This window comes from Pituophis catenifer, unplaced genomic scaffold (genome assembly GCF_029215685.1).
Source record: "Pituophis catenifer annectens isolate HBS135680 unplaced genomic scaffold, rPitCat1.0.hap2 SCAF_12, whole genome shotgun sequence".
Taxonomy (NCBI): Eukaryota; Metazoa; Chordata; class Lepidosauria; order Squamata; family Colubridae; genus Pituophis; species Pituophis catenifer.
The window spans coordinates 13,329,773-13,357,607 of NW_027256892.1; the positions used below are offsets into that span (position 1 = coordinate 13,329,773).

Below are 27,835 nucleotides of genomic sequence, written 5' to 3' on the forward strand. Positions count from 1 at the left end.
GTTAAGTAAATCCTAGTTGTTAATAACATGGTTGTTATTATTTTGATCACGTGACCATGGGGATATTGCAACGGTTGTGTGAAAAATGGTCATAAGTGCACTTTTTTCAGTGTCACTGTAACTTTGAATGGTCACTAAATAAACTGCTGTAAGTGGAGGACTACCTGTATATGATGCTGTTCATGAGACAATGTTATGATGGCCTGGTGTCATACAAATAAGTCCTAACCAAATTTTTTTCTTATATTGGCAAGGATTAACTAATTTAAGACTCACTAAAGCCGACACCAAAAAGAAAGTGCCCATTACATCAAAAAGTTCTTTCCGCATGAAAACAGGGTCAGTTTATTGATCCGCTGATGAGCACCAAGATTGCATGCAGCTTTAAACTGTATGGTTTATTTAATAAACTTGGCAGGTTGTTTCTAAGCAGACCAGTGGGACTTCGCCGTACGCCTGTTTGAAAATGGGACTCTTGATGGAACTGGTGAGTCTGATTACTGTGGTCCTTTATCAGGCTCACTTGAGACTTCCTCCTTCCCAGCTTCTTTGTCTGTCTCTCCAGGTTCCTTCCCTTCTTCATCTTCTCCTTCTTCTCGGCCTTTAACTTCTTTTCTTGCTTTGTATCCTCGGAAAATGGACTGGATTTTTACAGCAGCTTGTTCTTCCGATAAGGTCCCTTGAATATCCACCTCTGGTTTGTCTTCTTCCTCCTTTACAATTTAAAAGAAAATCAAGTTTACATTTCTCTCCTTTGCATTTTGCCCACCGGGTTTCAAAAAGGGGTGTACAAAGGGAAGAAAGAAAGGAAGAAAAAAAAAATTAAGCTACAATAAATGCCAATCAAATTTGTATGTATGCATAATTTAGAAGAATGATGCTGAAGCTAGGTGGGGAGTAAAATGCATCTTGCTTTTGTTCGGTTTTAAAATATATATTCTCCCTACTCCCTCCCCCCAAAAAATCAGTAGGGCTATTTTCAATATTAAACTCTGCAAATACCACTTAAGCAATTTTTGCTCGGTTTTCAAAGAAAGTTTTGTCTGGTACAAATGCCCAAATTAATGCTTAGATAAGACCAATTGTTCATCCAACAGCAAACGTATACTATTTGGAAAAATAAAAATGCCAATATAAAGATTCTTAGAGTGTACTGGTCAAATTAACCAGTTTGTCCATTCACTGCTATGGAAACTCCCTGCTGAAGCTGAGCTTCATTACTCATCTGGATGGCCAACAAAATCTCTTAATATTGTTTGGGATGAAAAATGGGAAGAGGGAGCACTATTTACATTGCCTGCACTGCTACAGCAAGGATAATATAAATCATAAAGATAATATAAACCTTACAACTACATAAAAGTATATTTTATACTTTTTATACATTTATACAGAATGAATGCAAAGGGTAAAACTGACAAAGTTAATATAGTTTTAAGTTGTGATAACTTCACTGGGTAAATTTAGCAGTGCTTAAGACTGCTAAAATATGCACAGGATTTTGCAATGTGTCTTGATGGTTAAAACTGGTGGTATTTAAGAAACAATTTAAAGTGCTCTGAGTGGGCACCTCTATTCTTTGTTCATACATATTTTCACTGGAAATTCATAGAAAAAGGTGTTGTATTCTCAGCTATATTTTTTCTTTATTAAATCTAAGTGTAGAGTATGAGTAACTTAGAAGAAGCAATTTAAGTCTTCAGGGAATATGTACGCATTTCTTTATGCCAAACAGTTTTGGAGATAGAGTTTTTACTAATTTTACTGAGATAAATTCTTTCAATTGTTTAATTTCAAATGGAAAAATTGCTAATGGGCCTTCATCAATTTGACCCTTGTTGGATCCCATATAAAATTAATGTTGGCTCCTATGATAGTGGACAACCTCACTGCAACTTTTTAGGCACACCAAAGTCAGCAAGTACTATCTACAACAGCTTAGATCTGGCCCGTGAGGCTGCCCTGGAAATAGCAAAGGACAGGCCCGCAGTGCCTCTGCCAGCAAAAACAGAGCATGTGAGGGAGCCTTCCCAAGCTCCGTTTTCACTGCCAGAGGGCTGCAGGAGGCCATCACAGCCAAAAACAGAGCTGGCGGAGTGCTTGGGCCACCACAGGCGTCCCCAACATGAATGAGCTGGCCATGCCCATCCCGGCCCAAACACAACCCTGATGCAGCCCTCAATGAAATCGAGTTTGATATCCCTGATCTACAACAAAGGCTAGTTTAGAAAAGGTATGCAATTAATCTCTGGAAAAATTACTTACTGGTTTTCCAGTAGTTTCTTCTTTCTTTTCCTTTCTAACTCCATCTCCTGGTGGCACAAGTTCCTGAAAAAGCAGGAGGGTATTATTGATGCACAAGAGCCTATTGGTACAGATGATTTTTCCCCCACTGAATTTTGATGCAAGCAAAACCCTAAAGGCAAATCATTGGAGTGGTAACTGAGTACATGGTGACAAAATTACTAAATGTATGCCAAGCTCTCGTTAGGCTTCATATAGAATCCATTGAAATGATGATGTAAAATGATGTTGTAGTAAGGCACTTCTTAAGGAAAGAAGTGATTTCATTCCTTTTTATGGGTACACGTATGCATGATGGGATATTTTAATGCCATAGCAGTCATAGGATAAAGCGAGTGAATCTGAATTTCAATAGTAGGAGAAATTTTAGATTCCCACTCATCATTTTTCAAAATAAGCTTTTCAAAAATCATTGTTGTATGAATTAATTATTGTAAGCTGCCCAGAGTTGCATCACAGTGAGATGAGCAGCAAATAAACTTAATAAATAAATAATCCACATTCCTTTGAAAATATGCCAATGATCCTAATTAACCTCATGGCTATTATTTTTAATCTGGATTTTAATCTCCTATATTTTGTTTAGTTTCATTCAAAGGTCTGCTTGTCAAAAGGGGGGGGGAGTCATTCACTATATAATAATACTTACATTGAAAGCACGGTTATTGTAGAATCGGTCCTCTAGTTTTGCTCCCCATTCAGTTGGATCATATCCGGTTTCTAAAAGACATGACTTTTTTTGAAGAAAAATTACTGACTTCTCTTAAAAAAAATAAAAGCTTCCTAGTCAAATGGTGCTTAATTAAATTGGGAATCATAATGACACTGACATTCCTTTAACAACAGTTGAGATTTCTTAACTGAAAAAAGGTAAACATGCACATGTAGCTCAACAGCTTTTCAATTATCTGTAATAAAGAGGAAAAAATAGACAACTGGCCCTGGCCAACTCACCACATGACAATTCAAAGTGGGATAACTGAAGAGAGGAGGGACAAATGAGTTTCTGGGACTCTACGCTCTGGCTCAACCCAGCCTCAAAGACTTCTAACCTGAAAAGGTTCAAACCTAAAGCAAGACAAGATCTGCTGAAATTCAATTTTCCCTACTGTTGAGTTATCCCATGTTGAATAGTCCCACAGCGAGTCAGCTAGGGTGGGTGGGCCATGGCAAGATGACCATGGCAAGTCAGCCATGGCGAGTTGTCTCATTCAAAGGAAAACAGGTGTAACACTCTTTATAGTATGCAGGATAATAGGTCAAAATTAAAATTTAAATTTAAAAGAAGTGATATATGTACCGTATTTTTCGGAGTATAAGACGCAGCTTAATTTTTGGGGAGGAAAATAGGAAAAAAAAATCTGCCTACCAGGTATTCATCTGGCTAGCATCCTTAGTCTGGTCAGCTTCAGCACATTAGTTTGCTGGTTTTTTATCTCCTGCTTGGGGATAAAAAACAGCTTCTAAGGCACAGCTGAGAGGAAGCAGCAATGAGAAAAGCAGGCAAAGCACCGCTAGCCCCTAGTTAGGGCTGAAAAAAACAGAAGAGAGTTGGAGCAAAGCATGGAGATCACTTCACTCGCTAGCGCCTCATTAAAGCACAGTGGAGAGTCAAGGGAGCAGGCAAAGCTGGGAAGATCACTCACTAGTGCCTCATTAGGGCTGAAAAAAAGCTTCGAAAAAGCTACATTCAGAGCATAAGACACACCCAAATTTTCAGCCTCTTTTTGGGGGGGGGGGAAGGTGCGTCTTATACTCTGAAAAATACGGTATATAGTAAAAAAGGTAACTCAAACCTACCAATCTGAGCATAACAAAAAGAAGGCACTGAGCATTTGAGAATAGCCGATTTCAGAATCTACATAGTGGCTAAACTGGACAGCCCTTCCTCAGTTTTAACAGAGAATCCTAGTTACTTTCTGGATGGTGCAAAAACATTCCTGAGAAAGAAAAATGCCACATGATGGATACCTAAGTGAATAAATAATGGTTTCTTGCAAACCAGATGAAGCCCAAGAACGCAAATGTATGTTAAAAACCTTAAATATAGTCAATTGAAACTTACTTTCTCTTTCAATAAGGAGAGATTCAAAATACTTGGCTGCAAAAGTTGGTATATCATCAGGCTGGTTTCTTAAGACTTCCCTGGCGAGCCCTTCAAGCAGATTGGCAAATCCTGGAGGAATGCGTTGAGTGGTGTTCGAGAACGGAATAGCCATTGTTTCTGGAAAAGTTTCTTTTATACCTAGAGTTCAGTTTACAAGAACAATTAGTGAGATATATAATCTAAATAAGACATTAAATGGTGGTTAAAAAGATAAGGTAAAGGTTTCCCCTGTCTAGTTGTGTTTGACTCTGGGGAGGTGATCCTCATCTCCATTTCTTAGCTGAGGGAGCCAGCATTGTCCGAAAATGCTATATATCTACCTGACAATCTGGTGTTGTGGCAAAAGTATGAGGAAGAAGGAGTATTATATATTCTTGCCACCTTGAGTTACAAAAGGCAGAATAAAAGTATTAATAAATCTGAATGTCAAGCTCACACTATTTAATATTTTTAATTACTACAAAGTATCTAATTGTAACAACATTTTAAACAAGGAATTGCTTTGTTCTGAACCAGACTACTAGTCCACTTATCTCAGTATCACCCAATCCAATTTCAAACAGATAGTGAATTCTCTATATTCTTTAATTTAATTAAGTTTTTTTTTTTTAAATTGACTCTCACATAAACATGTTTAAGTTTAGGCTTTACAGCAGGGGTGTCCATCCAACCTTGGCAATTTGTGGACTTCAACTCCCAGAATTCCCCAACTAGAATGGGGATGGCTGGCTGGGGAATTCTGGGAGTTGAAATCCACAGATATCCAAGTCCCCAAGATTGGACATCCCTACTTTACAGTATTTTACTTTGCCCTTCTTAGCAACATTTACTATTGAATAGACTCATCAGATTTTCCATGAAAAACATGGCACAAAGCAGGGGTACAAAATAGGAGCCTGCTTAAAACACTGAAGCAAGAATTCCCAGCCATGCTTGCTGGGAACGATGGGGCCTGTATTCCTGTACCTGTAAAAGTTGGGGAAGGGAGCAGTAATGGAAGCCTCTTCCTCACGGGGAGAAATACAGATAGCCTTTGACTTATGACCACAATTGAGCCCAACATTTCTGTTGCTAAATAAGACATTTGTTAAGTGAGTTTTACGACCTTTCTTGCCACAGTTAAGTGAATCACTGCAGTTGTTAAGTTACTAATATGATTGTTAAATGAATCTGGCTTCCCCATTGACTTTGTCAGGTCACAAAAAGGGACCACATGACCCCAGGACACTGTGACCATCATAAATATGAGACAGTTGCTAAGAATCTGAATTTTGATCATGTGACCATGGGGATGCTGCAAAGGTCGTAAGTGTAAAAAATGGTCATAAGTCACTTTCGTCAGTGCCTCTGTAACTTTGAACGGTCACTAAACGAACTGCCTGTACTCTGGCAGGGACTACTTGTAGTCTGCCCATGCTCAAAAGCGCTCTTGTTCTGATGCAGTCAGGTTCCTGGCCTGCCTGCGCCTCTTCCTTCCCAGCCTGGAGCTATCAACACGGGGTGAGGTGCTTAGCGCCCCCACGCCGCCGCCCCCGGCCTCTTCAGCTCCCCGGCCCGCCAGGAGGATAATTCCCAGGCCTCCTTTTACCCTTTTACCGCAAGGACAGAGACCAGCGTCCTTCCCGTTGCTTAGCAACTCCAATCAAGACGGCAAGCGTGGAGGGCCAATAGAGCGGAAAATCGCGCGGTTGGCTTCTCAAGTCAGCCCACCCCGTTTGCTGATTGGCTGCAAGCTCCACCCTTCAACGACCAAACCTTTTCCCCTCCTCCTCCTCCCCCCTCTTGAAGCCCGCCCCCAAATAAAATCTCGTCCCGCCCGGTGCCTCAGGGAGGTTGGTTTCTCCTAGGTCGGCCCACTCCGTCTGCCGATTGGCTGCCAGCTCCGTCCTTCAGCCACCAAACCTTTCCCCACCCCCTTACCTCCCTCTTCAGCCCGCCCGCAATTAAAATCCGTTATCGCCCAGGGGCCTCACCGCGTTCTCAGTTCTGTTTTCGGGCGCCGGTGAAGGAGGCGATGGCGCGGCCGAGGTTTTAAGGACCAAGCGGGGAGCCTGCGCTCCTAGTACGTCTTCTCAGGGCCCATGGAGTTGGGACTCTGCGGGCAGGGTGGGCCTGAGGCCGCGCTTTAGACGGGTCCCGGGGCGGTGACGTCACAGAGAGCTCGCGGTGACGTCACACACCGGGCCTCTTGGCAACCTGGCGGGGTCTGATGGCAGGGCCTCCGCCCGGGCAGCTCTTCCATCCCCCGTGGCTTTGCAGATGGGGTAGGCTGCGAGGGCGCCGGGGATGGGCACTGAGGGCCACGCAGCATGGACTTTGTAATACTTGCCATATGGTTCTTGTAGTAGTTACACTGGCCAACTTACGTGGGTTTTCTTGTCTTTGTCAATTTTCCCTTTTCAAAATGTGTACCTCATGATTTGCCCTGCATATATAAGCTTTATAACCTTCAAGCAAAGCCTCCCTTTTAGAAGCCAGGAGTGGCAAGAGAGTATTCAAATGCTTTGTAGATTTATTTATTTTATTTATTTAGTTTGTCAAGCATGTATGAGAAAGCAAGTATAAGTATGAACATACATAAACATATAAACAGATATAGGTATATACATAACCGATACGAATAAATGGGGACAATAGGACAGGGACGGTAGGCACGCTGGTGTGCTTATGCACGCCCCTTTACAGACCTCAGGAATGGAGTGAGGTCAACAGTAGACAGTCTAAAGTTAAAGTTTTGGGGGTTTGAGGATGTAACAACAGAGTCAAGTAGTGCATTCCAGGCATTGACCGCTTTGTTGCTGAAGACCGTAGGTGGCGTAGTTCTAGGTTGTTCAGGTCCAAAATTTCAAGCCTAATGGCATAAGGTACTCTATTGCGAGCAGAGGAGTGGAGGACTCTTATCGTGAAATACCTCTGGACTCACTCAATTCTGTTAATGTCCGTTATACAGTATGGATTCCAGGCAGATGAGCTGTATTCGAGAATTGGTCTGGCAAAGGTTTTGTATGCCCTGGTTTGCAGTACAATGTTTCCGGAGAAGAAGCTTCTCAAAATTAGGTTAACAACTCTTAATGCCTTTTTGGCAATGCTGTTACAGTGAGCTCTGGGGCTTAGATCTTTTGAAATGAGTACTCCTCGGTCCTTGACAGTGAGGGTCATCTACGAGGTCATAGTTTCATTTTCAGCCGTTCTCAAGCCTCCATGAACAAAAAAGAGCAAGTATTGAGGCTCAATGATGGGAAGTGTTGAATCTTACCTATGTCCATTCTGACATTTTTCTTTACAAATGTTTCATTTGCTTTTATCCAGAGTACAGTGCTCCTTTGGTAGTTGCTCGCATATGTTTTAATTCTTACGAACTAACTAGACAGATAATTTTTCCCTACCCAATCAAAAAGCTTTTTATGTATGCAAAGTATAAAAAGGGAAGGTGTGATTTCTCACCTTTCTTCTCTCTCTGGTGAAATCAATAAGAGAATCCTTTTTAGTTGAAATGTTTCAAATAAATCATAAATCAATGTTTCTGGAGGGGGGCACCAGGTTGCTGAAGGGGATATTAGAACAAATATTAGAATGCATGAGGCTGGATTCATCCATCAAGGCACCACAGCATATCCTAAAACGGGTTCCCAACCGGGGATGGGAGACAATATTACAGGAGGTGCAAAAATGTGGGTTTAGAAGTTTCAAAATTATAGTGTATATGCATAATTAGGTGCATATAATTATTTACTTTTGTAAGGGGTGCAAGAATATATCAGAAGTGTTCTAGAGGTGCGGGGTATAGAGAAGGTTGGGAACCCCTGACCTAGAATGTTGTGGGAATCCCTCTGTCATTTCCGTATTAAGCTGCTGGGCAGGTTTAGCCGCTTGGGGCTTATTCCAAAATAAGTTCTTTTTTTATAAGAAAAATATTTTTGTATAGAAAATTAAAATACAAACTTCAAAGGAAAAAATGTTTTTTTTCTCCAGCGTATTTTTATTTTTTGAATAGTTCAAACCATGCATGATTTGTCATTATGTATAAACCCAACACTGCAGATAATAGTGTACTGTCATGGCCAAAAATGTGTGGTCTTTCTCACCATCCTAAGCATTTGCTATGGCTTTTGCCTAGGATGTGTTTTCTGTCTCTCAATCTATCCAGCACTCCTGGGGTGTTCTGGTGGTTGCCACATGAGTTTGCACACATGTCCTTCCTTGAAATGCTTAGCTGAGCTTTCAGAATACTATACAAGCCATTCTTTCAGAGTAAAAAGGGTAAAGTTTCATAGAGGGGTGTCAGGGTGAAGTTGCAAAGAAGAAATGGGCAGGAGGCAAAGGGTGGCTGGTTTACACACACAAGCATTATGTGGTTTATGTGGATTGTATACAACTTGACTACCTAGGCTTAGTGAATAAGCTAGGATTTTTTTAAAAAAAAAACTTTTTAATTGGGGAACCCAGCCCCCTCAATGTACTAAGCCAAAGTTGTGGCTTTGCAGAGTTACAAGTGCCAATAATGTAACACATTTGAATTCAAAATAATTTCTCAGGAGGTATTGGGAAACATTCAGCTGCTTTGCTATCCTTAACAGCCTTTTTTTCCTGCTTCAGAGGCTATTTTTCCTCAAATTCAGGAAGCACATTTTCAGAAGAGGGAGAAGTCATAAAGAGATCCTGTAGGTCAGATTTAGGATACAGTCAAATAGCCTTTTCCATCTCAGCCTAACAGTTGAAATTGTCTGGAGCATTATTAAGGATTCATATCTGCTGGGTGGTGACAAGGTTGCCATACCTATGAACAGCTATGTTACTTTCTCCCTACCAGCCCTATGTTACTTCCTGGCTTGGATCAGCCCAGTGTGAGGTCACAAGGAGATTGATGTCTTTAAGATACAGACTCCGGACATTCTCTGCTCCCAGAATTGCATGCTCTGACTTTCTGGCTTCATGTTATCAAAAAAGATGATGGAGGCGTCCTTGCTATTCATGTTGCTCTTGGCTTGCACAGCAGGTGAGTGAGAAGAGACAGTTCCTGCCACTACTTGTGAATGAGCACAGGCAAATGCAATATGGAGAAAACAGTATCTTGAAAATACAATAGCAGCATTTAGCTAGTAGGAACTTGCTTCCCTTCCACGATGCTAAGCTTCGACCAGATGTTTTTTGTTTGTATCTTGTACAGGCTGAGCTTCCTTGAGCAAAATCCTGAACAAAGTTTGGTTCAGTGTTTGGTGAGGATAAGTCAGTTAATTAGCTCATCTCAGTAGAGGAATAACTTTTAAACATTTACAAAGAAAGTCCCTTGAGTTCAGTGCCCCAACAGAATTTACTCCTGGGTGCATTCAGGATTGCATCTTTTAAGAGTTTTGTTAACAGTTGCTTAGGTTTGTTGCCCTTTGATAAAGGGTTTATTATATTTTCTTGCAATTTTCTCATTGACTTTTCCAATTTTCAACTTTATGTTGTATCCTGAAAAGCAGCATGCAGTTGTTCCTACTACACAACAGTACAAGGAAACTACTTGCTTGGCATCCTGCCCTAGCTCAGCTTCTGTTTCTTATATTGCATATCTACGGTGGCATATATTCTGTAGCATCTGCAAATGTTATAGTAGAGTATGAAACAAACCAGGCTGTAACTCAGTTAATTACTAAAGTGATTCTTGCTAACAGAGATTTAAATGACGGGAGAAAGTTCCTGGAGCCTTAATTTAAATGTTTACCCTTCAATATTTATCAATCTGTATTTCTAATAATCCTCTCAAAACATAGCTAAGGTAGCCTCAAATAAAATATAAGAGGATCAATTCCTCTCCTTCAATTATTCAGTGTTAAGGATATGATGCTATATATGTATCTCTTTGTATTGGTGACTTTCAAGTAAATAAGTATAGGGTTGCCATAGCTGTAAGAAAAGGAGGGGTTTTTTAAATTCTTTTTTTTATGTTTTTGCTCATACAATATGCTGAGCCAAGTTATTTAAAGACTTAACAGCTGGGTTTGTACAAGATGCTAGACTAGACTAAATTGAGGTGTTTGTGTTCAGGACATTGTAAAAACCTAGGTAGGCATTGTCTTCACATGTTAGTTAATCAAGCAGTCACATTAAGCTGTATTTGCTTAAGCATTGTGATAGGAGTACACAGGAAGTGTATTTGATTAAGCTGGGTTCAGCATATTGAATGAAGACTAACAATGCAGTATTTAAATCCATACAAATAATGGCAAGAAGGCAAAGTGGCCTCTGTTTTTCTCCTGCATCTCCTGCAGTGAGGAGGGAATCAGGGACAGACTGTAGACTCAAGTCTCCTCAGTCATAAAGTGACACATGGCAGAAATGGTCTCTTCTCAGAGAATTGGGCTGAAAAACTGTTCACTCATAAAAATACAGACACATATTCTATGTCGTACTTTCCTAAAAACTAGTGCTATAAAAGTGAAATTCCAAAGTTCATACCAGATAGAGAAATCGGAGATTGTATGAATGTATGTATGGGTGGGGAGAGCAGCAGAGAATGGCTTCAGTTGAAAAAAAAATACATGATCACGTGAAAAAGCAACAATGAAAGTAGTTGTGTAATCTTCAAAGATTTTTAATGCATCTGAGATGTATTCTTTCTTTCTCAGTAATATGCTTCCTTGACAATCTCTAATGAATTGCCAGCTATTTTTGCTGTTCAGAAATGTCTTAAGAATTGAACGGTTGTACTCTAGCATAGGCATTGCTGGAATATTTTTGAGAAGCTGAAACCGTAAACCGGATTGTTGTTCCTTTTTGTCTGCCTCAGGTGCTAAGTTTCACTTTGCTTCCTATTATGCTGATCACATGGTACTCCAGAAGGAACCAACTCATGCAATCGTATGGGGCTTTGGAGATCCTGGTTCTAAGGTGATGCTGACACTCTCCCAGAATCATAGTGTTGTGACCAAAATGGTACAGATTGAAGGTAATCCATAATATTAACAATATGTACATGGCTTCCTTGTTCTAATGCCCATGCATAGAATATAGAGTAATAGAGTTAGAAGCAATCTTGAAGACCTTCTAGGCCAACCCCCTGCCTGTGGCAGAAGACCGTACACCATTCTGGACAAATGGCTGTCTGATCTCTTCTTAAAAATCTCCAGTGATAGAGCACCCACAACTTCCAGGTAAACTATTCCACTGATTAATTGTTCTCACTGTCAGGAAATTTCTCCTTAGTTCTCAGTTGGATCTCATCTGTTACTTCTTGTCCTTCTCTCAGGTGCTTTGGAGAATAGATTCGCCAGTTGCGTTCCTTTCTGGATCGGGACTCGTTAAATACGGTCACTCATGCCCTCGTCACTTCACGCCTGGACTACTGTAATGCTCTCTACATGGGGCTCCCCTTGAGGAGCACCCGGAGGCTCCAGCTGGTCCAGAATGCGGCCACGCGGGTAGTTATGGGAGCAGCATGGCGCTCCCATGTGGCTCCCCTCCTGCGCGAGCTGCACTGGCTCCCTGTGGTCTTCCGGGTGCGCTTCAAGGTCTTAGTTACCACCTTTAGAGCGCTCCATGGCTTAGGACCAGGGTACTTACGAGACCGCCTTCTGCCACCAATAGCCTCTCACCACCCAGTACGCTCCCATAGAGAGGGGCTTCTCAGGGTGCTGTCAGCCAAACAGTGTCGACTGGCGGCCCCCAGGGGGAGAGCCTTTTCTGTGAGGGCACCCACCATCTGGAACGAGCTCCCCCCAGAGATACAGAAGATTCCGGATCTGCGCACTTTCCGCCGTGCCCTCAAAACATTCCTGTTTCAGCAGGCCGGCCTGGCCTAACTTTCCCTTTATATTGCTTTTTTGATTTTATTTTAAATTGGGATGTCTTGAATTATCTAGGACCAGAGTGTTTAGTATATTTTAATTGGTTTTTTATTAACGTTTGTATTACATGTATTTTTATCGTTCGCTGTTCACCGCCCTGAGTCCCTTAGGAATAGGGCGGTATATAAATTTAATTAATTAATTAATTAATTAATTAATAAATAAATAAATAAATAAATAAATAAATAAATAAATAAATAAATAAGTTAATCCCCTTGTCAGGTTTTCAGGCTGTCTTCAAATAAATTGCATCACAAACAAAGTCTTTTATAAAACAAATTTCCATTTTATTAAGCACAGCACTTTTTACACTGACTCGTTGCAGCCGGCACTGACATGTTGACCCAAAACCCCTCCTCTTCCTTCCCCCGCTCCTCTGCATTCATTGGCCATCTTCCCAATCATTCACCCCTAATCTACTGCTCCAATTCAAAGAATTTCCCCCCTCCCATCCATCTCCTAGGGGACATTATCTCCAGAGGAAATAAGTAGGTGAAAGGCAACCGTCCCGTTGCAGACGCCTGCATTCTCCTTCTTATGTCAGCATTAGGATAAATGCATCTTGACATGCTGACACCCCTCTTTTCTGTGCCACTCAAGTCCTGGAAGACTGCTATCATTTATTTTTTTTATTTTATTTTATTTTGAATTTGTATACCGCCCTTCTCCCTGAGGACTCAGGGCGGTGAACAGCCAAGTAAAAACATCAAGTACAAATATTAAAATACAATTAAAAATATATATAAATTTGGCCCCATTAATTAAAAACGATAAAGAAAACAATTAAAAACACTTAAAAAATTAGGCCAGCCCAGCTTGCTGGAAAAGGAAGGTTTTAAGGGCACGGCGGAAGGCACTGAGGTCTTGGATTCTCTTTATCTCTGGGGGCAATTGATTCCAGAGGGTAGGTGCCCCCACAGAGAAGGCCCTCCCCCTGGGGGTCACCAGCCTGCACTGTTTGGCTGATGGCACCCCGAGGAGGCCCTCTCTGTGGGAGCGCATGGGTCGATGGGAGGTCGTCGGTGGCAGCAGGCGGTCTCGAAGATAACTAGGCCGTATGCCATGGAGCGCTTTAAAGGTGATAACCAACACCTTGAAGCGCACCCAGAAGACCACCGGGAGCCAGTGCAGCTCACGCAGAAGCAGTGTTACATGGGAGCGCCATGCTGCTCCCGTCACTACCCGCGCTGCTGGACCAGCTGGAGCCTCCGGGTGCTCTTCAAGGGGAGCCCCATGTAGAGAGCGTTGCAGTAGTCAAGGCGAGAGGTGACGAGGGCATGAGTGACTGTGCACAGGGAATATCGATCAAGAAAGGGCCGCAACTGGCGAATCAGGCAAACCTGACAAAAGGTCCCCCTGGTTACAGCCATCAGATGTTCCTCCAAGGACAGCTGCGTATCCAGGAGGACTCCCAGATTGCGAGCCCTCTCTGTGGGGGCCAACGACTCGCCCCCAATAGTCAGTGATGGAGTCAACTGACTATATCAGGATGCCGGGAGCCACAGCCACTCAGTCTTGGAAGTGTTGAGCTTGAGCCTGTTCCTCCCCATCCAGATCCGCACAGCCTCCAGGCACTGGGACATCACTTCAAGGGCATCGTTGGGGTGGTCCGGGGTGGAGATGTATAGCTGGGTGTCGTCAGCGTACTGGTGGTATCTCACTCCAAAGCCACGGATGATCTCGCCCAGCGGTTTCACATAAATGTTGAACAGGAGGGGCGAGAGAACCGACCCCTGAGGCACTCCACATATAAGAGGCCACTCCACATATAAGAGGCCTTGAGGTCGACCTCTGCCCCCCTGCCAACACGAACTGCGACCGGTCGGAGAGAAAGGAGAACCACCATAACACGGTGCCCCCCATCCCCAACTCTTCCAACCGGTGCAGCATGATACCATGGTCGATGTTAGGACCATGTTACCACTGAGAGGTCTAACAGGACCAGAACAGAGGAGCAACCCCTGTCCCGAGCCCTCCAGAGATCATCAACCAATGCGACCAATGCCGTTTCCGTGCTGTGCCCGGGCCTGAAACCCGACTGGAACGGATCTAGATAGGATGTTTCCTCCAGGAATTGCGGAAACTGTCGCGCGACCACACTCTCAACAACCTTCGCCAGGAAGGTAGTTGGCCAATATTGCCGGATCCAGGGATGGCTTCTTGAGGAGAGGCCTCACCACCGCCTCTTTCAAGGCGGCGGGGAAGTGACCCTCACTCAGCGAAGCGTTGATAACACCCTGAAGCCAGCCTCGTATAACCTCCCGGGAGGCCAGTACCAACCAGGAGGGACACAGGTCCAGTAAACATGTGGCCGCACTAAGTCTCCCCAAAATCCTGTCCACATCATCGGGAGTCACAGCATCCTCTCAGGTAACATTCTCAAGACTATTCCTCGTCACCCTGCCCTGATCTACCCAGTCAGAGTCCAAATCCCCCTGGATCTGAGCGATTTTGTCATACAGGTATTGTCCGAAATCCTCCGCCCTGCCTTCCAAGGGATCCTCCCGCGCTCCCGGATGGAGCAGGGAGCGGGTTACCCTGAACAGGGCGGCCGGACGATTCCCTGATGACGCAATAGAGGTGGAAAAGTAATTAAACTTTGCCGTCTTTATCGCCACTAGGTAGGTCTTAATATGCGACCTTACCAGTGTTCAGTCAGATTCAGCGAGACTGGCCCTCCAACCGCTCTCTAGGCGTCTTTTCCGGCGTTTCATCTCCCTCAGCTCCTCGGTGAACCAAGGAGCCGCGAGGGATCGACACCGGGTCAGAGGCCGCAAAGGCACGACTCGATCCAAGGCCCCACCAGCCGCCCAATCCCAGGCAGCTACCAGGTCCTCGGCCGAGTCGTGTGCCAGATCTTCAGGAATTGGCCCAAGCTCCATCTGGAACCTATCAGGATCCATCAGGCACCTGGGGCGGATCCATCTAATTGGGTCCGCCTCCCTGCGGCGGGGTGTAGCGGTTCGAAGGTCCAGACGAAGGAGTGAGTGATCTGACCATGACAAGGGTTTCATGTCTATATCCCCTATAATAAGACCACTCAACCACTGGCCAGAGACAAAAATCAGGTCCAGCGTGTGTCCCCCCCGTGAGTGGGGCCATGAACTAACTGGGTCAGGTCCATGGCCGTCATGGAAGCCATGAACTCCTGAGCCATCTCCGACGTTTCACCAACGGACGGCAGGTTGAAATCACCCATGACCATAAGCCTGGGTGTATCAACTGCCACCGTGGCTATCACGTTGAGTAGCTCGGGCAGGGCCGTTGTCACGCGGCAGGGAGCCAGGTACGTAAGCAGCAAGCCCATCTGAACCCCATGACCCCATCTCACAAAGAGGGACTCACATCCCGCAATCTGTGGCACAGTGGTCTCCCTCGGACCAAGACCTTCTTTAATAATAACCGCCACTCCCCCCCGCCCCCTCCCCTGGGCCCTCGGCTGATGGAATGCTCTGAAGCCTGGTGGGCACATCTCAACCAGAGGGACCCCTCCCTCCGGGCCCAACCAGGTCTCCGTAATACCCGCCAGGCCCGCTCCCCCCTCTTGAATAAGATCGTAAATGAGGGGGGCCTATTTACCACGGACCTGGCGTTGCACAGCATCAGCCGGAGGCCCAGGTCCTGAGTATCTGAGCCACCTAGTATCCAAGGGGAGCCTTGAGGACCGGGGCGCGCAATCGCTCTCAAGTAGCGAGTGTGCACCCCCGGCACAAGATAAGGTCCTCTGCTCCCGCCATATCTGCCCCTCCCATCCACCGTGCTGATGATATCCCCAATCCCTCGTCCTGCGCCCTCCAAACCGTTACCCTGTGCCGGGCTGGGCCCTGACCTAGGTGGATTACCCCCCCCCCCCATCCCCTTTGGTCGCCCTCCCAGTTCCCCTTAAAAGATTATTAAAAACCCTAATTAAAAAACCCCTCAATCCCTGCTTTAAAACATGCCACGTCTCGGGGCTCCAAAGCCCGTCCTTAAGGTAGGCCTTCGATAAAGTGGAAGGCCATCGCCGCGAGAGGGGGGCATCTCGCAGCGCGAGCAAATCTGCCGAGGTATAAGCCATACAAGTATGATGAGATGGAAAAGGGGAACTTTGGATGTCAGCGATATTTAAAGATAGTCATTGAGGTGAGAGATGGCAAAAAAGGCTGGCCAGGATGAAGCTGGAGCCCCTTCACTCTCTCACAGTGATGGGGGCGACCAGATCAGATAGTTGCAGTACAGGCGGATGGCCACAACCGTTCTCTCACAGCGGCTGGATGTCAAAGTCCAGCAATAGTCACTCTCTCCCTGCAGATGGAACAGCAGTCCTTGACCTGGACTCTCAGCTTCTCCCTCCAGCCTGCAATCTCTCCTCCCCCGAGCCAAGGCCTAAAGGTGGTAATCGGGCGGCAGGAATAAACTAGCCAGCAGCAGAAGGAGATAGAGATCAAACATAAAAAATCCAGGAGGGTGATAATAAAGTCCCAGAGTCAGTAATGATAGGAAAATGGGCCGACCTAATAGAGAGTCCAGGCAGCAACGGGGGGAGGCCATTTTCATAGGGGGGTGGGGAGCGAATCCAAGGGGGAAACCAAATGGTAATTGGCAATCCCCCTCTATCACTCCCCAACTCCCTTCGATGTTCCGGGCCAAATCACCCCCAATAGTCCTGCCCGTCTTCTCCGAGCAAATTCTGCCACGATCTTCCCAGGTCTCGGTCCATATGGGGGTTTTCAGGCGCAGCTGACCACTGGACATACACCCCAACCTCAAATCTGGGCTAAATAACTGTTTGAAGCGGCCTACAGGCCTCCGAGCCTCCGGGTGCCGGATCCATCGCCCTCCGCTTCCCGCACCCCCCCCCCCCCCGGCAGCCCAGCTCTTTTCCGGCCGCCGTCAAATCAAAGGGAGGCTTGGGTCGCTATAGATGATTCCCTCGGCTCCCTCAGTTCTCCATCCGGCTCAGTTAGACTCCCCGGACCACCTTAACTCCTTCACCTCCTGCAATCGGTCCGTAGGATGAAATGCCCGATCTCCGGGGCTCCGCAGCTGTGGAGTCATCGTGGAGGTCGCCATCGCCGCCGCCGCCCTCCTTACAGTGCTCCGATTACATCTCCTCGCTGTAGCTCTGCCATCCCTGGGCCAATCCCAATAAGGGATGGCACATCCGAGCCGTCAGACCATCGGCATGCTGACCGTGGGGCTCAGTATCATTAAAACGGCCTCCGACGTTTCCAAAGTTCTCCTTTTCCCCATCAACCTCAACAGCGAGCCCCTCGGAGGTCCGCCATCTTGCGCATGCGCAAGATGCATCCCTAGCATCCCTACTCCTTCTTTTCATTAGGCTAGACATCAGGGGTGAAATCTAAAATTTGTTACTACCGGTTCTGTGGGCGTGGCTTGGTGGGGGGTGTAATGTGACTGGGTAGGCGTGGCTAATTTTTTTTTTTTTACTTTTAAAAAAATGCAGAAAAAAATGCTTTTAGAAGCCTCTGATGATCAGGCAAGTCAGCTGGGATTGCCAGAGGCTTTTAAAGGCATTTTTTTTTCCTACAACCTCTTCGGCTGAAGGGGTTGCAGAAAAAAATGCTTTAAAAAGCCTCTGACGATCCCAGCTGAGCCGCGCGATCATCAGAGGCTTTTTTTTTTTTTTACTTTTAAAAGCATTTTTTCGGCTGAAGAAGTTGTAGAAAAAATGCTTTTAAAAGTAAAAAAAAAGAGCCTCTGATGATCGTGTGGCTCAGCTGGGCGGGGGGGGGGGGGGGGGGCTGCAGGGATTTTTGCTACCGGTTCTCCGAACCACCCGCCACCATCACTACCTGATCGGGCGATCCGGTCCGAACAGGGAGCATTTCACCCCTGCTAGACATGCCTAGTTCCCTTAGTTGGGAATGTTAATTGCCAAAATGAGGCTTCCGTCTAGGATCATTCCATTCCTGTATGGGTGGCTGTATATTTCCTTCTTACATTTCAGGCCATCAAGTTTAACTGCTGCTCTGTGCAGGAATCCAAATAAAGCTATGATTGTGGCACCTAGATGAAGAGAACTGCTCTATCAAATGTTTAGCAGGATGCCAGGGAGAAGAAATATGGCAATAAATCATCAGTTTCTTACAAGAAAGTTAAACTTTGGTTATAACACAATAAAGAAACTGTCAGGGGTTTGATCATTTTAGGAAAGATACTGCTCTCTAGTGGGTAGGCCGAACTACTCAAAACCACAAGAAGCTAGAATGGGAGTACCTTTTGACCCTACACTTTCTATGGATGACTTGATGGTGACAGGAAAGGTGCCATTTGCCAGCTTCATTGCATTTTCTAGCTGCATTCCTTCCTTAAGATAGCCAACTATCTCCCAGTGAAGGCTCCAATCTGTTTTATGTAGAGCTGCTTTTAAAACAGTCCAGTATAAAATGTTGCTGTTTAACAATCCACTAGGAGTAAAATTTGTCCTTTGTTTCTGTTCGTTGCCATTTGTACCAGGCTTGTTTAAAGAATTGGCATTGCCCTTTCAATACTCTGAATCAGTGTTTTTCAAAGTTGACAACTTTTAAGATGTGTGGACTTCAACTCCCAGAATTTCCAAGCCAACCAAGCTGCTCTTAATCAAACATCCGAAATTTGAGATCCTTCAGATGTTTTGCTGGACAATCTACAGCAGTCTCAGTCAGCCAGGCTAGTATTAATGGTTGCTAGAAGGTATTGCAGGAAACATCTGGAGAGCCAGGTTCCAACCAGGATTTTAAATTGCTTAGAAAATATTCCCCAATCAGCTAGTTTCAGCCTTGGCAGTTCTGTTCTTTGCTTTTCACATATGAGTGAATCGGCAGGTGCAAATGAGTGGGTCTTCTCAGCAATGAGATCATATATGTTCCTCATCATCTCTACTGTAATGATGTTTTCTCCCCAATTTTATGGTAAACATCAATCTATAAGCAAATAAAATTTGACTTGATATTAGTACATTCATTACTTCTGAATAGTTCCATGTTGATATCAAGCCTGGGATTTAATCTGGGTTTTTTTTCTATCAATATTATCAGAAAACTCTGAGACTTGGAAAATTATGCTGGATCCTGTGGCCCAAGGAGGCCCTTATACTATAGAGGTACACCAGTACATCAAAGAAGAAGTGTCCAATTTGTCATTAAAAGATGTCTACTTTGGAGATGTTTGGATTTGCAGTGGACAGAGTAACATGGAGATGACTGTTTCACAGGTGAACCACATTTCTATAAGTTCCAGGTATGGTTTAAGGACCATGCAAGAGAGGGATCAGATAACAAAGCATTCTGGGAACTCATATCAAACCTCTTGGTTCTGCTTATGGAGATACAGGCGGAGAATTACTTTTGTTAAAAGGATATTTTGGGCTTATGATACTTAGGCTCTCAGCCTAAAGTCCAGATTGTGATTTAGACATTCTGCCTTAGCCATGATCTATAGCAATAGCACTTAGACTTACATGCCACTTCATAGTGCTTTTATAGCCCTCTCTGTGGTTTACAGAGTCCAAATATTGCCCCCAACAATCTGGGTCCTCATTTTACCCACCTCAGAAGGATGGAAGGCTGAGTCAACTTGGAGCCTAGTGAGATTTTAACTGCTGAACTGCAGCTAGCAGTCAGCTGAAGTAGCCTGCAGTACTGCACTCTAACCACTGCGCTACCTCAGCTCAATCTATACTTATTGATTGTTTTTGGTTTGCTTGCTCTAACCCTTAGCTCTGTGGGTTATAGAAAACTAGATTGAAAACTACCTTACAACTTCTAATTTCCAATAAAAATGCAGCAGGGTTTAGGAGTGGCTGCTTCATTTTTTTTTCATTCAAGGACATGTGGGAACATCTTTTAAAAAAACAAAAGGGAGGGGAGGATTATACAGGTGGTCCTCACTTAACAATCCTAATTGGGACTGGTGATTCCAAGTGCTGGTCATTAAGCAAAACATCACTTGACTATGGTGACATAACAGCAGTTCCAGGTATTCCAGTTTGACTGCAAAATGAGACATCACGTGGTATATCATACCAGCTTCCCCATTTACATTGCTTGTCAGAATCTGGCTGGGAAGATCACAAATAATGATCACATGAGTCACTTTTTTTTAGTGCCATCATAGCTTTGCTCACTAAACAAACAGTTGTTAAGTGAGAGCTACCAATACACAGTAGCTTATGACCGCAAGCATATCTATGCCTAGTTTAGTTTTTGTTTTTTTTAAAGAAACTGTTGGGACACTATGTGCTAGAATATCAACAAGGCAGGAGGGAGACCAAAAGATCACAGCTGATCCTGGCTTGCTCTGTTGCCTACTCTGTTGCCTGCAAGTATGGACGTACTTTATTACTTTTGTTTTTAATTGCAATTTTCAGTGGAATCTTCTCTGTTTCCTAGATATTCAATGCTAGCAAGGAGATGGAAGATGCATTCAAGTTTCCTCTTGTGCGGATATTTTCCACTGCCCTTATTCAGTCAGAAGTGGAGCTGCAAGACCTTGGAGGCGTGAACTTGCAGTGGTCCATTCCAACGGCCAGTAAGAGCCTGACTTACGTCAAACTTCTAGCAAGAAATCAGCAGGATCAATAAGATATTTTTCATGTTATGGTTGATTGGTGGGCTAAGAACTGGCCATTTTAGTTGGATAATGGCAGTGTCAGTTTTGGAAGACAATTTTCTTTTTGCTTCTAAACTGCCACATATTTTAGCTGGGGAAGTTGGGAGGGGGTTGTTGTTGGAGCGATAGAAAGTTAGTCATAACAACATTCCATACTCAAGGACTTTTGCCTATGTCTGATGCAGACTGCATTAAGATTGTATCCGGTGGAGTTTGAAGAGTTGATTGGACAATGTGATGAACTTGTGGGGGTGGGGCAGGGCTGTGAACTCTTAGCTGGGTGGGGGAAACCTGGAAGCTTTCAGATTCGGGTTTTCCCAGATGTGCCAACATGACATCTCTAATAAATTGGAACTTTGAGGAACCTCAGGCCTCAGGGCTTTATTTTGTTGGGGGTGTTCCTTGTACCCTGACAGGCAGCTTGGCCAGCATAACATATTTGGAGGAACAGCAGGTATCGGAAGGCCAAATGGTGTGAAGGTTAGGCTTAATTATTTTAATGGGTCCTTCATACTTGATCTTTTTACAATGCATATTTTCTAATCAATTTAAGGTAATAGTTGTATTATTTCCGCAGCATCAAAATGTTCTAAACATTCAGAAAAATATTCCATTACACAGGAAACCTGGGCCATGGAGACTTCAGCTACTTTTCTGCAGTATGTTGGCTGTTTGGCCGGTATTTGTTCGAGAAACTCAAGTACCCCATAGGGCTGATAGATACCTCCTGGGGAGGGACTCCAGTTGAGGCCTGGTCCTCCAAGAAGGCTTTGAATGAATGTGGTCTGTTAGAGTATATTGAAAGGTAAGGAAAACTGACTCGTCTGTCTGTTTTTTAATTAATCTGAGATTTTCCATCCTAGAAAATGAGTTTGCATATTGGCTGAGCCATGGTTTTTTTCCCTGTGATTTATCTCCCAATTGGCCAAGATTCTGTTCACATACTGCTATAAACCTCACTTTGCAAACCATCCTAGCTTTGTTTGCACATCGCATTAAGCTAAAAATCATTATGGCTTAATACTCAGAGTTTTATGACTCTACAACAGAGGTCTTCTAACCTCTAGCTGGCTGGAGAATTCTGGAAGTTGAAGTCCACAAGTCTTAAAGCTTAAAGTATGAAGGCTATTGCTTAACACATTGTAAGCTGCCCTGAGTCTCCGGAGAAGGGCGGCATATAAATCAATTTAAAAAAAAAAAAAAAGCTGCCAAGTTTGGGGACCCCTGCTCTACAATCTCCTAACATTTTTTCTCTGTGTAACTATGACATTTTCCCGTTCTAGAAGTTTACTGTACTGCTTAATTCAGGATGAGTCCAATGAAATTAAAAATCATCTTAGGTGCAGTGAAAATGTGTAATACATATTTCAACCCATACCAGTTAAAGGGACCAGTTTTCGTCATAAATTAGAGTGCATAAGTTAATTATTATGTGTCTCATTCCTCCAGCCCTAAATCTTTTGAGTGCTGGATTCAGTGTGTGTGTGTGTGATTATGTGCCCTCCTTATGTTGCAAATGAACTACTGCACTTTTATGTGTATTTCAAGAGTTAAAGGACCACATTCCAGAACAACATCAGTTGGAGAATGCTATTTTACTAAGCAAAGCTCTTTTTTTTCTTTTTTCTTTTTGCCATAATGAAATAGGTCTGATCCTTGATGACATTAGTGGTCAATAATTCAGGACCCTGTTTTGGATGTTTTCGATGAAACAGAAAAAAAAAATTAGGATGTAGGAATTTGACGATTAGAAAAATACTACATAATGGAAAAAATGAAAGTCATGATGTAACATTACAATAAGAGGTCAATTCTAGTATATAATTGTATCTGTTGTAACAAACAGTTGGAAGACATTTATTTGTATTTCTTTTCCCTTTTTTTGCACTTTAAGCCTTGCATTTTCTTTCTGTTCTTTTCTTTCTGTTTCTAATATTCTTATCCTTTTACTTTAAAAACTCATAATAAAGTTATTTGTAAAAATAATTCAGTAATTGTGACTACCAAGTTATCTTTTTTTTACAGAGAAAGCTCCCAATCTTTCAGAATCTACCTGGTGAGAACTCTTTACTCATTATTTTTCCTGCTGTCTTTCAGAAGTCCTCCCTCGTACCTTGTTGCTGGTCCCCGAGAAGCATCCGTGTTGTGGAATGCAATGATTCACCCTTTCGTCAATATGACCATCCAAGGAGTTATATGGTATCAAGGTATGTTTGAGTACCAGTGCAAGATTGGACTGGAATGATGCTGCCCCTGCTAATGTATTGGACCTTCGTCTACTGCAGGGGAAGCCAACACTCTTATGAACACTGATATGTACAATTGCACCTTCCCTGCACTCATTGAAGATTGGCGAAAAGCCTTTCATGAAGGATCCGATGGTCAAACCAACAAGCAGTTTCCCTTTGGTTTCGTTCAGGTAAGCGTACAATGGAAATGCACTCCTGAACAGGTTATTTGGGCTCATTTAAATCTATCCTTTTAAATTTTGATGTAATCCTTTTCAAGATGAAGAATCTTCCTATCTAAATAGATGTCCTGATCTCAAGCTTTTGATGTGAATGTTTTATGGTAGGTTGTCATCATAAAATGCAAGGGACATGGTAGAAAAGTGGCATTTTGCTAAATCAGTCAGATCTAGCCTTAGACTTCTGTTCCTAATTATTTCTGAAATCCTTAATCAGTGATAGATACTGGTTCGTATTTCCAGATTCATGCTTTCCTCTTCCAAGCATTGGCTAGATTTGCACATTGCTCTTAAATTGTAGTGGGTTTTAGTCATAGATTATTGAAAAAGTCAGTGGGCTTGTTTAGATGACCAAGCACATGACTGGATTTACACATATAGTTAGCCAAAACTAAACAGATGATGACTCATTGTGATGCATAGATCCATACATGCTATGTAAGACCTCAGACTTCAACCCCTGCCTGTTTCAGCCGTAGAGAACAGTGCATCAGGAACCGTTAAGCAGCAATCCTAACCGTTAGGGCTCTAATAATGCATGTGGTTTTATGAAGCCACTGCTTTGTCATTCCCCAGTTTGTTTTCCAGATGCATTGGATTTTAATTCTCATAATTCTTCAGACAGCATGTCATTTTCCTGACTATAATTCTTATTCCTGAGAACTATAAGAGTTGATCCAGTACATGTTGAGGAAGGCTGCCTAATATTGGGACAATGGAATTATGCAAAAGGTTTGATTTTCCCACTTGTTGCTCTTATAGTGTAGAGACCCAAGAATTTTGTGCCTTTTGGGCCAAGAAGGATCATTTGTTGGTGGATTATAATACCCAACTATGGACTGTTTCCATTCTCAGATTGTGTATTTTTCTACAATCGTAGCTGAGTGAATGATGGTTATTAAGAGTAAAGATTAGGTCTTCCATAGCTGTTCTGTCCATGATTTGTAACAGGGACTTTCAGTTTTGAGTAGGAACTGACTAAAATGACAAGTTGTGAAATCTGTGGCTACCTTTTCTTGAAGATCTCCATTCTTTACTCACTTTCAGTTATGTACAGATCAGCATGTGCAGATAAATGACAACTTTCCACGTATTCGGTGGCATCAAACTGCAGACTACGGCTATGTCCCTAATAAGAGAATGTCCAATACTTTCATGGCTGTTACCATAGATCTTGGTGATGACGAATCTCCTTATGGCAGGTACATTTTAAAATTGCTTGAGATCTGTCCTCTAATCTCCTGGAAGTTTTATTCTCTCATTAAAAAACACTTCTGTTTTCTTTGAAAACTGATACTGCATTGTGGTCACATCAGTCTTGGTAGAGGGAATCAGAGATGACAGCATCATAGGGAGAGGGAGAAACAAGCAGGTGGAATGTGTGAAGAAACAAGTGATGTGTACGTGGGAGGAGAAGAAAGTAGATGGGAAAACAGAGAAGGGGACTGTGATATTAATTTGGAGGGTGAACTAAAGCTGGTTGAAAGAAGGATGGGTGGGATTCCTGTCTGTTGATCAGAAACAGAGACTAGAAAAGCAGGCTACCTAGTCCAGGGATGACAACTTTTAAGACTTGTGGATTTCAACTCCCAAAATTCCCCAGCCACCATGGCTAGCTGGGTAATTCTGTGAATTGAAGTCCACAGGTCTTAAAATTGCCAACGTTGGAGATCACTGATCTAGTAAATAGTACTAATTGGCAGTTCCCAAAAAAGTGACTGTTACCCTATTCTAGTAAAAGTGCTGAAAGCTCTTGGGCCACCTTAAAGATTTTAACAAATTCATTTTGGGCACAATCTATTGTGGACTAAAGTACTTGTCATCTGATGAAATGGATTTTATCCCATGGGAAAAAGGAATTGCACTATAGTTTATAATGTCCCAAGCCTGAGATTGACTCTCTACAATGTGAGCCGGAATCAAGAAGAAAGAGTGATGGCAGATTGCAAATCTGAAAAATACAAGTCAGGTAAGTACAACATGAGATGGACTCTAGAAGCTTTTGGCTGGCATTTATTAAATTTGTATGCCATCTATCTCTCTACTAAGCAGCTCTGATATCCATTCAGACTTCTTGTTCTTTATGAAATGGCACCTTTACTTCCAGCTTTCACTTGCAATATTGAAAGCTGCCAGCTGGTTAGCCTTTTAAAACGTGAGCATGAAAAAAAAGGGGGGCCTTAGTTCCAATTGACCTCTCTCATCCCTTTTCTTTGTCCTTCAGCATCCACCCCCGGGATAAGCGGACTGTGGCCTACAGGTTGCATCTTGGAGCACTGGCAGTGGCTTATGGGGAGAAAAGCATAATCTTCCAGGGACCCTATCCTCGGAAAGTGCAAGTGAATGAAACCCATAGGCTTCTTAATATCACCTTTGAGGAATGTGTTCAGTTGCGTCACATGGACAACAAGACTTTTGAGGTAAAAGACGAGGAAGAGATGTTGATTTAGGATTACAGCAGTTAGCGTCCAATACATCTAGTTAGCTACCTGAATACAGGAGGATTCTCTATGCCAGTGATGGCTAACCTTTTTGCTGTCGCGTGCCAAAAGTGGGGGGAGCGCGGGGGGGTCACACGCACATATGCCCACACCCATAATCCAATGCGCCCCATGCATGCGCTTGTGACCCCTCCCCCCGTGCTTTTGGCGCATGGTGGGCCCGGTAGGCCCGTTTTTTCACCCTCCCCAGGCTCCAGAGGCTTTCTTGGAGCTGAGGAAGGGTGAAAACTGCCTTCCCCACCCCCCCAGAGGCCCTCCGGAGGCTGGAAATGGCCCATTTACCAACTTCTGGTGGGCCTGGAAGGCCTGAAAATCAGCTGGCCGGCGTGCGCATGCGCACTAGAGCTAAGCTAGGGCAACACTCACATGCCCACCGATATGGCTCCATGTGCCACCTGTGGCACGCATGCCATAGGTTTGCCATCACGGCTCTATGCCTTGAATTATAACCTGCTTGCCATTTATTTAAATGTAGCTACTAAGACTATATGTATGCGTACAGTGTACATGGCCTTGTTAAAAGTTAGAGAAAGAAAAGATGGGGCTAGAGCAGTGTTTCTTAACCTCAGCAACTTTATACAAGATACATGGACTTCAACTCCAGAGTACCACCGCCAGCATATGTGGCAGGGATATTTTAGGAGTTGAAGTCCACACATCTTAAAGTTGTAGAGGTTAAGGAACATTGGGCAAGAGAAAGGGAGAAACAGCACAAGAAAGAGTGAATTTCAGCCCAAATTCTGAAAGTGTTGTCTACTATCTTGTGCTGTGTAGGAATCAACATACTAAACCATCATCTACTTGTCATCCTGTTAAGAGGCATTCAGCTATGGCAAGCTTTAATGAATTATAATAATACATTTTCTTGCACAAGTTCCTCTAATCCTTAAACATAGAAAGTCATTTCTGTATCTTTTCCCCAGTGAGATTAATAGAAATTTCAAAATTAAAAGGATGAGATCTAGACTGGGGGAAATGACACGGGTAGAGGGAGTAACAAGGACTAAAACATCTCACAAACCTAATGCCAAGCCCTCAGCAGTTGTTGCTTTGAAAGATGCAGAATCTGCAATTGAAGCAATTGCTCTCTCTTGCCTTTTTGCAGGTGTGTTGCTCTAATCAGGGAACGTGCAGTTGGAAACCAGCATGCATTGTGTCATCCTCTTCCTACTCGGTAATCCTGCAGAACCCAACCTGTTCAGGTGGCATAAAGGGCTTGCGCTACGCCTGGTCTGAATGGCCTTGTGAATACAAACAGTGTCCCGTTTACAATCTACAGGAATTGCCTGCCCCTCCCTTCATTACATTTTCCCAAAATAACCCTGCATGGATTTTGCTGTGAGAGCTGAGAGTGAAAAGAGGAATCAGCAGCTTATTTTGCAGACGGAAAAAAAAGAAGTGTGGCGTACACAGCTACAGCTTACTTTTCTTAAAGCAGTAAACCTCTCAGGTTGATGACTGCAGAGAAGAATTTTAAAATGAGCAACCCAGTTACTTACTTGCCAGAAAGGTCATAGTAGGGAGGGTGGATCAGACATTGACAATTCTTACTCTTGCTACCTGCCTGAGGTGCTGTAATAACCAGAATTATTTTGTAAGTACTTCACTAGAAATCAAACCACTTCTAAAACAATCCCTGGTTACCTGCACACAACCAGGAGAGCCAGGATTCTGAATGACAAGGCATGATGGGTGATCAATAAAAGATTCCTCTGGGAACATTGACATTCCAGTGCATGTTTAAACATAAGTCCTCCTGAATTTAGCAGGCCAAGCTCCCAAGTACAGATACGAGTTGGATGGGCCAATTGTAAGATGCCGTACTGGTCCAGCCATTTGCTCTTCTCTTGTCTCCAGCTGATCTGAAGAGGAGTGTTATAAGGAAAGCAGGGAACAAACACTCAACATTCTCCTCCCACTCTCCTAGGCAACTAGAGCAGGAGTAAGCCTAATACAAGCCACAGCTTTATGCTAAAAGGAATGGCCAAGCTATGGCATTCCAGATGTTGCTGGATGTCAATCCTTGGCAAGGTGA

At 43.6% G+C, this 27,835-nt stretch overlaps 2 protein-coding genes across 5 annotated transcripts; one reads left to right on the plus strand and one right to left on the minus strand.

The window, feature by feature from the left end:
- Positions 1 to 330: 330 nt before the first annotated feature.
- On the minus strand, positions 331 to 6,558 carry SPA17 (sperm autoantigenic protein 17). 4 transcript variants are annotated; one of them, XM_070952457.1, is made up of 5 exons: positions 6,385 to 6,558; positions 4,370 to 4,549; positions 2,954 to 3,024; positions 2,266 to 2,328; positions 331 to 713 (listed from the first exon to the last, which is right to left on the minus strand). In XM_070952457.1, exons 2-5 carry the CDS (start codon positions 4,521 to 4,523, stop codon positions 498 to 500), a joined length of 504 nt encoding a protein of 167 aa, XP_070808558.1. In that variant the 5' UTR covers positions 4,524 to 4,549; positions 6,385 to 6,558; the 3' UTR covers positions 331 to 497. The 4 variants fall into 4 exon arrangements, with proteins under 4 accessions (XP_070808558.1, XP_070808560.1, XP_070808559.1 ...); XM_070952459.1 differs by lacking the exon at positions 6,385 to 6,558 and adding an exon at positions 6,008 to 6,076; XM_070952458.1 differs by lacking the exon at positions 6,385 to 6,558 and adding an exon at positions 6,000 to 6,061.
- On the plus strand, positions 6,422 to 27,521 carry SIAE (sialic acid acetylesterase). Its single transcript, XM_070952456.1, has 11 exons — positions 6,422 to 6,473; positions 9,222 to 9,407; positions 11,184 to 11,342; positions 19,260 to 19,435; positions 20,613 to 20,751; positions 21,454 to 21,637; positions 22,930 to 23,039; positions 23,118 to 23,251; positions 24,347 to 24,501; positions 25,524 to 25,719; positions 26,906 to 27,521. Exons 2-11 carry the CDS (start codon positions 9,344 to 9,346, stop codon positions 27,140 to 27,142), a joined length of 1,554 nt encoding a protein of 517 aa, XP_070808557.1. The 5' UTR covers positions 6,422 to 6,473; positions 9,222 to 9,343; the 3' UTR covers positions 27,143 to 27,521.
- Positions 27,522 to 27,835: the final 314 nt, after the last annotated feature.

Coding starts and splice junctions, on each gene's coding strand:
- SPA17 (XM_070952457.1), bottom strand. CDS start 4,523: ATGGCTATTCCGTTCTCGAACACCACTCAACGCATTCCTCCAGGATTT. Junction 3,025..4,369: donor TCTCCTTATTGAAAGAGAAA/GTAAGTTTCAAT, acceptor CATGTCTTTTAG/AAACCGGATATGATCCAACT. Junction 714..2,265: donor AAGAAACTACTGGAAAACCA/GTAAGTAATTTT, acceptor TAAATTGTAAAG/GAGGAAGAAGACAAACCAGA.
- SIAE (XM_070952456.1), top strand. CDS start 9,344: ATGTTATCAAAAAAGATGATGGAGGCGTCCTTGCTATTCATGTTGCTC. Junction 11,343..19,259: donor CAAAATGGTACAGATTGAAG/GTAATCCATAAT, acceptor CAATATTATCAG/AAAACTCTGAGACTTGGAAA. Junction 23,252..24,346: donor TTCCCTTTGGTTTCGTTCAG/GTAAGCGTACAA, acceptor ACTCACTTTCAG/TTATGTACAGATCAGCATGT.